We start from the raw sequence: 11,177 nt of genomic DNA, 5'->3' as shown, positions 1-11,177 counted from the left end.
CGTTTGAATCATTGATACTACATCTTCCTATCCACCCCTTACTGCTTTAGTGGCCTGAGCGAAATTACCCAGGCTCGTTACACCGCAAAACTCCGCGTAAACAATGTGACGTGCGGCAAATCATACCTAGTTTGTGTGATTTGAGATTTTCATGTGTTAACACTTCGATGCCACATGGGAAAATAGAACATTATGTAATACCGCCCAAAATGTAAGTAGTAAATTTAGAAGTGAACGGAGTACACAAAAGTTGAAGGTGAGAGAGGGAAAAAGAGAAAGAAAAACTTTATTTACAACCCCCGTGTCCGCGAAGTGAAATGTGAACAGAAAAGCATGGAAACTTGTTTGTATCCCATAATTATTTCTGATTATGTTTATTATTATTTCCTATATGTTGTCCAAGATGATGTTGCATTGGTAACGTCGTCATTGAAGCCTCGTTCGTTGTCCAGCTGCCGAGCGAGGATCCGCCACTGCTTGGAGTGGAGCAGGAACGCGTCCACGCACTCGTGTCTCCAGGCCCCACGCAGCTCGCGTTCCAATGGATCAATAAAATTCCTCTCCAGGCTCGTGCCGAGCTCGTACTGTGAAGAGACACGAGAGAAATGCATGCCTGTTGTCCTTGTTGCTCGGGGTTTTCACCGTAAGAGCCCGCAGCAGAACGACTCTCGCTATGGACGACCATAAATGTTTTAAGTCTATGAACTATCATAGTAATTTACAGTCTATAGGCAAGCGTATGCGTCTTGCAGTCTACGAATGACCATGTGTGTCTCACGGTCTATGGACAACCGCGTGTGTCTAAAGGTCCATGCACGACACCGAGTGTAGGATAATTAATGGACAAGCTTGAGCGTATTGCACTCTACGAACGGCAATAAGTGTCGTATGGTCGTCCATAATACTACATTTTGATTGGATTTTGATGGTTGTCAATCCGGCGATGCCTCCGTGCTCGAGGTGTTGCACCTACCCGATAGCACGGACACAAGAGCATTAACTGACCCAGACTGATATCCCTTTCACGCGGGAAAGTTTATAGAGGGTTTTATAATAGGGGCCACCAGTACTGTGGGTCACCGAACCAGCTTGGGATGTCGTAATGTGCATGCGCAGAAGGTCCGCGCTTGGCCAGTGCGACGCCCCAAGCTGTTTGGGGAACCTAAAGCGTTGGTGATAAACTCAGTTAACGTCCTTTCGATTACAAATTAGATTTTTCTCGAAGACCGTGCCACACGGAAAGTTTTATCGACATTAAACGCCACAATGATGATTATGCTCATTCGCTATTTTTCTAACGTATTCGAAAAAGAAAAAATCTAGTTTTCACGTTGAAAGAGCCTTAAATATACAGTTGAATATAAAGGGACGCAGATGTTGGATGGGAATTGCTCCTTCTATTGGGAAGGAGGTCGAACCTTCGCACCCCCAGTGGCTGAATTAAGAATTACACCAATGAGGACCACAACAGCGCCACAAAATATTTGTTTGTGTTTTGACGCAGAGTTCGACATTGGCTCGACTCACGTAGCCGAACTTCGCGCCAACGGTCGGCTGGGGCTCTTGTTCAATCAGTGAAGCCGAACGCGGACGCAGCAAAACATTGGGCACGAGTCTTGATTAATCCTTGCCCCGCGATCAATCGAGAGAGATGAAGTAAAGAATCCACTGCACTTGCCTTGTGTCGGTAAGCGCAGAATTACGCTGAACTACGCGGAAAACAAACTGCACGTAGCGCCCCTTATCGCTCAATCTCCTCGCCCAAACTCCGTTCACCCCTAAGCAATCAACCGCCTCCCTCTTCTCACGTGATTCCGTTTCCTGCGCTTGGGAATGTGATTACGTGGGCAAAGATAGGCGTGCGATTGGTCCAAGGAACATCGTATTTCCACCGCGCTGCTAGGTTTGGGGTGGACTGAGCATATTAAAGCCGTCTTCGCCGGATTCCACGCTTCAAATCCGATGTAAAATGGCATCTACGGCATCGTCTTTGGTACCAAATCTGAATGAAAGCCACGCATGTACCAGATCGCCCTTTTCTTATCACTGTTAGTAGTTGTTATTGTTTTTTTATTGTATGATGTAACACATTGTAATGGGAGAAAAACGAATGCGTATGTATTAACGCATGTAGATATCAACCTTGTTTGTGCACTTTTCAGTAAATACAATTTCGTATTCCTGGGAGGATCGATAACCGATTGTGTTACCGCACATCTGCTCAGAGTACTGAAAGCCAATGCTCCCTCTGCAAGACATAGGATTCCTGGATTTAATACTCGGAATTAGGGTGGAAATGCCCGTTTCCATCTGAATAAGCATGCATCGTACCGCCGTGTGCGATCTGCTATCACTACAGCGTGAGGCACGATAGCAACCCCAGACCAGCAGTCGCATTGCACTGTCTCCATGTTTCATATGCAGTGGAGACACTCGGATGCCCGCTTCCGCTGACTAACGTTCCACTGACCAAGGACACAGGCAACATGATTAATTTATATTTTATATTTGACCTTTTTACGGCGTTTCAGTCGTGCCAAAAGCAGCTACGATTGAGTTCCCATGCACGAACTCATTATGGAAGCGAGTCTCGTGTACTCAGCAGCGGTCGTCCTGAAATGTGACCATGTGACAGTTCGCGAATGGTATACGGCCCTGATATCACTCGCTATTTATAATATGTGTTTTAACGCAACATGTGTTTTTGTATTCATTTACATCATAAACTGTCATGCTAGACTGTAGCGCCCTACCGTCACTCGTAGGTTAAAGCTATATGAAGTTCATAGGGACCAGTATTAAAACACGAATTTAAGAAAAATCCCCAATGGTGGTAAATTTGAGACCAGTGACTTCCAACCAGATAATATACCGGCTGATGAGCAGGGCAGGAGTGTGGTGAAAGCAAAAGGTTCGCTTATAAGGTCAATTATTTACACCGGCTGAATTACGGTTGAGAAAGACCGGGGATAAGTAATATGTCAAGTAACTGACAGCTGAAGAACCGCTTCGCTTCTTATATTACCACTTCTTCCCTCGTGATTCTTTTTCGGCGTAATTATTGAGTAACGCCGCAAGCGATAATAATATGTTCAGGACACACCATGCCCTCCCTTCCTTAGGATGTCTCCAACTACGTCATGCACATGAGGCAGGCACGTAGCCAGAATTTTGTTTCGGGGGGGGGGGGGGGGGGGGGGGCACCCATCACAAAATGCTGTATGAGGGGGAGGGGGGATAGGAGGTCCCAGCAAAACGGACGATTTCGGGGGGAGGGGGGGGGGGGGCGGGCCCCATGGGCCTCCCCCCTGGCTACGTGCTTGACATGAGGTGTGTTGTTGCGCTCGCTTGGCACAGATAATCTTCAACCACATTTACGTACACAGAGCATGCTCGAGCCACATTTCAGCCGTATCACAGCTCAACACACTGCGTGTCGTGTTTGTTTTGTATGTTTCTCTACCTGTATGTTAGTCTGTTTGAAGACAGCATGGCTCGCGTACCTTCCGCATGACCCGGTGGATGGCAGAGAAGGCGGGTGCCCTGTCCGGGGCGATGAAGCACTTTCGGTTCGCGTGCAACATGGCGGGCGTTTCTCCCGAGCACGACTCGTGGAACCTGCAGTTGTCCTGGCGGTAGCCCCACCTGCATGTCAACAGGAGCATCTTGTCCGGGTGGGCGCTGAAGAGGATGTTCAGCAAGTCCTGGTCGGCCCAGGGGATCCGGCCAGTGTACTCCTCCATCAGGGGCGCCATGCGCGACACCCAGTCAAAGCTCCGCATGCGCGTGAGGTTCATGGGCATCACGCCGGCGTTCACTCCTGGGGTAGTAAAAAAATCCCGGTTGCTGCGCGCGTCTTCCATCGGTACGCTCTGCTGAGCACCGACAACACGTCATCAAACTAACCATGCATGGATTCGTGTGACGCCACAACGTGACGTGCCATAATGGTGTCACGCTACGCCAGGGAGTCACGTGACGTAATAGAATCACGTCATGATGCTACGTGATGTCACGTGACAGCGTGACGTTTAGCGGAGAGATCACCCCGCTATATTCAGAGGAAAATAGTTTCCGCTAAATTTATCAAAGAAATTGCACCGCAGCTCAGAGAACATGAAGCGAAACCTCGCGCATGCTAAATCCATGCATCCTTGGTCCAATATACCGATCTCACCAGTTACTTTTATAATGCCACCGCTGCTGGTATGAATAATGGGAACTGCCTCTATACACGCGCGAATGCTTCTCTGGAGCTCTGCGTGAGCCGAGTACAAGACGGCATGAGCAATCTCGTTCACTGGCGCGTGTCCCCTTTAAACTACAGTTGTTTAGCGTCACACATGCGTAGAACGCTCACAGATATCGGTCTATTCGCAACTTTCACCGACGGTGGTACCGCGGTGTGAGAATCGCGCTCCCTAGCTCCTGGATTATCGGCTTCCAAACGAGGGTGCTTGCTGAAGCCGGGGTCACACCGCTCATACATTATACAAAAGACAGTCTGCAAACAGGAGTCACCGCAATATCCGTGGTTCCAATTCTGTGTGCCTAAGTCTCACCTTGAACGAATTGTCATGGGGCATTCGAAGCACGGATCTTGCGGTGACTGCCGTTTGAATTTCTCTGCCTGTCTTTTGTATGATGTATCAGCAGTGTGACCCCGGCTTTGACACTTCCTGGCGTTGAACTATTAAGTACGGCTCTTATATCTCTCGTATTTCACAAAACTAAATTACCTACGCGACACAGACCCAACCTCGTCCTGCTCTTCACCGACGACTTAAGGAACGTAGAATCTGCCGCGTCCCGAGCAAATTCTTTGTTGATTGGCTTTCCAGTAAAACTGTCAGCCTTTCCACTTCGGTGAAGAAGGAAGAGCAACGGAGCTGTAGCTTCTGTTCTCGGCGGTGGCTTTCCAGGCGAGCGATCTGCTCTTTTTTCGCAAGGGAATCGAAGTGCTCGACGCGGTGGAACTTTAGGCGATAGCGGCCTCACGGCGGTTGTGCAACCACTCGCGCTGCTGCACACATCGCCGATCGTTCCGTTCCCGCTCTTCTTGCTCCGAAGAAATGTTGCCGCCATCTATGAGCGACAGCAGCAACCAGTTGTGTGGTTTCCGAGGCTGTAAAGGTTACCGCGATCTATGAGCGACGTTGACAAGCCACTGATCTCTATGACAATTGCTGGATCGCGCTTCCCCGCTTGTTCGCTGCAACGCAAGTGAAGCCACCGGATTTCACTCGCTTGGGATACGATTTGCCGTTTTTGCTAGCCTTTGCTGCGGTTTTCCAGCGTGCTGTAGACACGTTTTCTACTCGTTCGTCGTCATTCGCCGAAGACGTTTTTTGGAGACTCTGTGTATTGCTGAGACTTGGCGTTGTGAACACGGAAAATTTTACGAAAGTGCAGTGTCGCAGGAAAAAGGCACAACGCGTCGAAAGGAAGGGCTGGCGGCGTGTTCAAAGCTTCCTTGGAACGCCGAAGTGCCGTGTCTCTGTGCCTTCGCACGCTTGGATACCGACCAAGAACCGACGCCGTGTGTATGTGTTTAGCGAGTGCAATGTGCGTGAAGCTGTTCGTGCCTCTGGATCAGCGTCTTTTCCCCTCGCGGCTTAGGAACGAGCTTAATCCAGCGTCCACTAGCGACGGAAGATGGGGGGAAGGTACGTCTTTTTTTCGTCCTCAGACGATTTACACAATACCGTGCACAACAGCTCCTCATCGCTGATCAGTGCTGGCTTATTATCAACCTACTTAATTGCACTTGACGTTTGAGCGCGGCTCGCCTAATTGTAATTGGTCAACAGATTGCACACGACCATATCGGCCGCGCTTCAAAGATTTTCATTCTCGCCGTCTTGTACTTTTGCTTTCGAAAACCCCCCTGGCTCCACAACGTTGCCCTATTCATGCTCCCACGTAATCCATTAGAGTAGATTTGGAAAATAGCCATGGTTAATAGTACATAAGAACACGCACAGATCTCCCCCCCTTTTATTGATAGCAACTCACCGGAACACCTGGACGATCCGGAACTCCGTGGCCGATATATATATATATGTATATATACAAATGATCTAAAGGCCTCTACGCGCGACACACGTTCAGAACTTTGGTGCGGCGTCAATGCTTGCCCGGTATCCAAGCGTGCGAAGGCACAAAGATGCATCAGTCGGCGTGCCAAGGAAGCTTTGATCACGCCGCGAGACCGGCGACACGTTTTCGACGAGTTGTACCTTTTGATACGGCTTCACGCACATTGCACTCGCTAAACACATTCACACGGCGTCGGTTCTTGGTCGGTATCCAAGCGCGCGAAGGCACAGAGACACGGCACTTCGGCGTGCCAAGGAAGCTTTGAACACGCCGCCAGCCCTTCCTTTCGACGCGTTGTGCCTTTTTCCTGCGACACTGCACTTTCGTAAAATTTTCCACGTGTTCACAACGGCAAGTCTCAACAATACACAGAGTCTCAAAAAACTTCCTCGGCGAATGACGACGAACCAGTAGAAAACGCATCTACAGCACGCTGGAGAACCGCAGCAAAAGGCTAGGAAAACGGGAAATCGTATCCCAGCGGGGTTGCGTCCGGTGGCTTCACTTGCGGGAGCGGCAAGCGTGATCCAGCAATTGTCATTGAGATCAGTGTTGACAAGCAGACAACCGGCGAACACAACGCTCTGGACTGCTGCCGCCATATATGAGCGACGGCGGCAACCAGAGTGTTGTGTCAACCACGGGTGCCGACATTCGTTTGGTACCGGACACGATTCTGGAGAAACTAGCCCTTAACAACTCCGAGGTTAAAAAAAAAGTTGGGTCATATTAGACACTATTTATTTCTTTTTTATTGGTTTAAACCAATTTATACCTTTTGGTGGTGCAGGTAGAGAGACAATTGTTATTCTTATTCATTTTAGCTCTGGCTGAGAAAGTTTAAATGGTGAAAATGTCCTACGGCGATCATCTAGATGACAGCCATTTTGATAGCAACTAAGGCGCCCCCCACAGGCCACGAAAGTTACAAATTCCCACCCCTGCCCGTTTCAATCTTCATGAGCATCGTATCGCGATGCTGTCGTGTACCACTACTGCGTGACACATGTTCAAGAACCGAGGCTAGCAGCCGTACTGCATTAGATAAATATCTTATATACAGTGTAAACCTCCGCCGCCCTAACTCAGAGGCAGACCAGCCTTACACTGTATAAACGCAAAGGCAATTAATGCCGCTCTTCAGAGCGGCATTAATTGTTTACTTTTCTCTGAAAAGCGAAAAAAAATACAATAGATTAGACAAAGCTGTTGTTTTTGTTTTTCTTTTAAAGAAACCACAAGTTAGTGTACTGCGTGACACTGTTGGCGCGGACAAGCGATGTATGAATGTATGAAGCAAACAACCTTCGTGAATGCTTGGGGGGTGTTTCCAGACAATTCAGTTATTATATCTGCGGCAGACACCGTTTATTTTCCGCATTATATAGGCAGTGTGACTTTGGCTGTCCTCAGCAAAACCATTAGAGTGGTCGAAAGCGCACCAACCTAAATGATAAAATTTAATGCATGCTAATACCCTTTTTGTGCAACATGAGAAAAAGCGGCCATGGCATAACCGTGCTGACATTAGGGACCTTTTGCAAACCGTTGCCGTGCTCCGCTTACCGCACCAAGGGGGCCTTTGAAACATTCTTTTTTGCGCGCGCCCCGCGGTCACGGTACGACCCGGGCGCGCTTGAAGGCATGCTTCAAAGGCTCCGCTAGTGCGATACACGGAGCACGGCAACGGTTTGCTAAAGGTTTCTATTGTCCCGCAGTGTATGTACATACGTACCGAAAGGTGCAGGGTAAGGGTGTTTGCCATGCTGTTGGTACCAGTTGGTACGCACGTCCTCAGTCTCATAAGTAAGGGCGGTGAGATGACTCTCGTTCATCCTCTCGAAGACGCTCCAGAGTTCCTCGACAGGGCTCAAAAAGAGGGTGTCAGCGTCCACGTACAAAACCGCATCCTCGTTCGGTAGCATCTCCTGCAAGTAACGCCGCACTGAAATCGACATCAAATATCACAATGTACATGTCCTCCTTTTTTCCCTTTTTTTTTTGGGGGGGGGGGGGGGGAGAGTATGATAGTGTTTTGTGGGTTATAGAGGTAGCACCTAGAAGACAAGGGCTGCGTCTCCCTCTCCCAACACTGTAAGTAGTGGGTCCACGTAGCGCCCCCTGGCTTGCGCGACAATAGCACATAGTGACGCCAAGGCAGACGCGTCTCTCGTCGAGCTTCGGCGTGTTTGCCGCTTGGGGGCTTGTCAAGGATCCACCAACGATGACGTCATGCGCCAGTCTCATCTACTACGCGGTATCCCTTACAGTCGGCAAAAAGATGGAAAACATGAGAGCTATTGACGCGGTATACTAAGCAATGGGGCCTGGAGCGCGGCTTCGACTGGTGTGCTCACCGTCCTATTCCTCCCCTCCGCATCAGAGAGGTCCCAAATGGACGGCCGCGAGTTAGGTCACGAGAGCCTTCGTCTCGTGCCTGTCGGACGAAGCGATCCTCGAGGTTGGCGGTAGAAATGCTGGCGAAAAAAAGGCGAGCGGACTCAAGGACCGCTATCATTGCTGCACCCCATTGCGTGCTTGATCTTGGTTTCATTCAACAGTCTGGCTGCGGAACGGCCTGCAGTGGAAGAATCGTCTATATCTATAATGTCATCAGACGGAAATCGACAGTACACTTCCGATGATGCGGTCTAAAGCCACCTAATTAAACATATTCATTGACCGCGGTTACCATGCGTCAATTCATGGTTGCCAAAATGAAAAAAAAAAAAAGAATCGTCAGCGTCTGTAGATACAAAATAATGTTTATTCGCGCGCTATGATTACGAACGTCCGGAGTATTCTCAACACTAAAATTCATCAAAGCGTGAAAATTTCAAACACTCTTTAAACCACATTTTGAGACAGTCTAGTTATGGCCATAACTGAATCTATGGACACTTAGCATAAAAAAAGGAAAGACGTTTACAATTCCCTGTAATAATGAATTAGAGCGCAGCTCTTGAGGAGGAGGAGGGGAGGGTACGGAAAGGATGGTATGCTTCTCCTCCTCCTGCGTACCCTCTCTCCTCCTGCCCTCTTTCTCCCCTCCTCCTTCCCCTCCTCCTCCTCTATCCTCCTCCTTCATCCTCTTTCTCCTCCCCTCGTCCTCCCCTCCTACTCCTTCCCTCCCTCCCTCCTCCCTCGAGACCCCAGTGACCGTCGTGACGTCACTCGTAAAGGTCGTGACCTCCGTCGTAACCTTCACAAGTGACCTTCATGACGTCATTCGCGACGTCACTCGTGGCCCCCATGACGCCAATCGTGAACCTCGTGACGTCACGTGTGACGTCTATATGGGAAACGTCCCAGAATGCAACGCGCGGTTACGCCGACGGCGACGCCGCTCAAGCCGGAAGCGGGCTCCCAGGAGCTGAGGTCTAAGAAAACAAAAAACATTGCATTCATACGTGGCTGGTTTTCCTTTTAAAATTTGTATAAATGTTCGATCACCGCGGAACTATCACAAACATAGAAGTTTGGGCTAGTTGGTATTTCATGATTAAACATTAGAACAGCGCAAGGACACGGACAAGAACAAGAACGTAGACGAACAAGGCGCTGACTTACAAATAAAGTTTATTCGTGCTAACATCAAGTATAAATACTGTAACGTCATGACAAACAAACAAAGATAAAATACATATCTTGGACGCCGCGTGCTTCCTAATCACCGTTATGCGCTGTCACCGTGTGTCTAAAGAGGAACATTCCTTATCGGATAAAGATAGTGAAGGAGTGCTGACACAGTTTTCCCCCGATTTTCCAACTTCCCGCGCCTCAATAATTTCTCGAGTGAGTCTGTCTTTACTTTTCCTAATCACTTCACACTTGCCGAAGACGGGAGTGCAGCAGCAGTCACGGCAATGCAGGCCAAGGTGACCTGACACAGCTCTAAAAGCGTTATACTTATGTTCTCGCAAGCGATCATTGAGGCAACCCCCCCGTTTGCCCGACGTATCTCCTGCCGCACGAGAGAGGAATCGAGTACGCAGCTCCCTCCACACAAAGTTCACGAATCGGTCATCGTGCTTTTTAGTGAAACCCTGCTTTTCTTTAGAACAGGAGTTCACTTTTCTGCACACTTTTCTGTCCTTCCGTTTTTTTTTTGTTTTTTTTTGGTTTTTAATCACAAACACCAGAGGGCACCGTCGAACAAGGAGAGGCCCTTCTCCATAAAGCACCTGGATTAAGGCGTTTTTTTTTACAAGAACCGCCAACCATTGTTGCGGAAACGCGAGAGACATGTGCCACGATCCCCACGTAGCATCCAATGTCGTGCGAACATTCCCTGGGTGTTCTGAATGTTGAAAGAACGTTAAACACCATTCGGAACGTTCTAGGAACGTTCGTATGCGAACATTTCTTACAAGGTATGCTGCTCAACATTCTAAAAACGTTTGTTGGCGAACATTCGTATGCACAATGTTCTCGGAACGTTCCCCTTTGAACATTCATATGTGCAACATTCTTAGAACGTTCCCTTCCGAACATTCCTAGAATTTTCGCAGGTGGAGCCAACTTTACGGAGCTTTCAAGCAACCTGTGTTTCGAAACACCATCCACTATATGCCACTTTGTGCCAAAAATATGCAAATTAAGTGGAGGTTTTGGAAACTTAGCATAAGGGATCAGTTTTATCTTGTACGAGTGTACCGAGGAATGTGAGATAAGGTGTAGGAGAAAAGCAGTGGTCTTCAAAATTTGATAATGAGTTTGGCACTCACTGCGTATGTAGAGGGGCAGTTTTGAATAGACCCGATTTTTAGCATCTCGAATTTAATACCTTGAAGAAGGTATGTCCCGCTTGAGTGTGGGATGCCGTAGGTATCTGTTCTTATGCTCTGAGTGAGTAATCGGTTATGTATGCCGCACGTTTTGATAAGTAGGAGTAAACTGCCGTTATAGTACAGGCTGTGGCTAATGCGCTGGTAAAGCGTATAGGTTGTGCTAGGCCTAGAAAAAATATATTTCGATCAAAAAATATCGATCGCTCTTTGAGATTTAATATATCAATATATGTAGTACGGCTCAGTGGGGATGTAAGGTAAGCAAGGTATAATTGTGGAATCTTTGTA

At 48.3% G+C, this 11,177-nt stretch overlaps 1 protein-coding gene across 1 annotated transcript; it reads right to left on the bottom strand.

The window, feature by feature from the left end:
* Window positions 1–380: 380 nt before the first annotated feature.
* Window positions 381–8,030, bottom strand: LOC121835209 (glucoside xylosyltransferase 1-like). Its single transcript, XM_042289193.1, has 3 exons — window positions 7,835–8,030; window positions 3,504–3,820; window positions 381–584 (listed from the first exon to the last, which is right to left on the bottom strand). The coding sequence occupies exons 1-3, from the start codon at window positions 8,022–8,024 to the stop codon at window positions 381–383; spliced, it is 711 nt and encodes a 236-aa protein (XP_042145127.1). The 5' UTR covers window positions 8,025–8,030.
* Window positions 8,031–11,177: the final 3,147 nt, after the last annotated feature.

This window comes from Ixodes scapularis, unplaced genomic scaffold, assembly GCF_016920785.2.
Source record: "Ixodes scapularis isolate PalLabHiFi unplaced genomic scaffold, ASM1692078v2 PGA_scaffold12__126_contigs__length_90152505, whole genome shotgun sequence".
Taxonomy (NCBI): Eukaryota; Metazoa; Arthropoda; class Arachnida; order Ixodida; family Ixodidae; genus Ixodes; species Ixodes scapularis.
The sequence above is the reverse complement of the archived record's forward strand: the minus strand, read 5'-3'. Positions and strand labels throughout refer to the sequence as shown.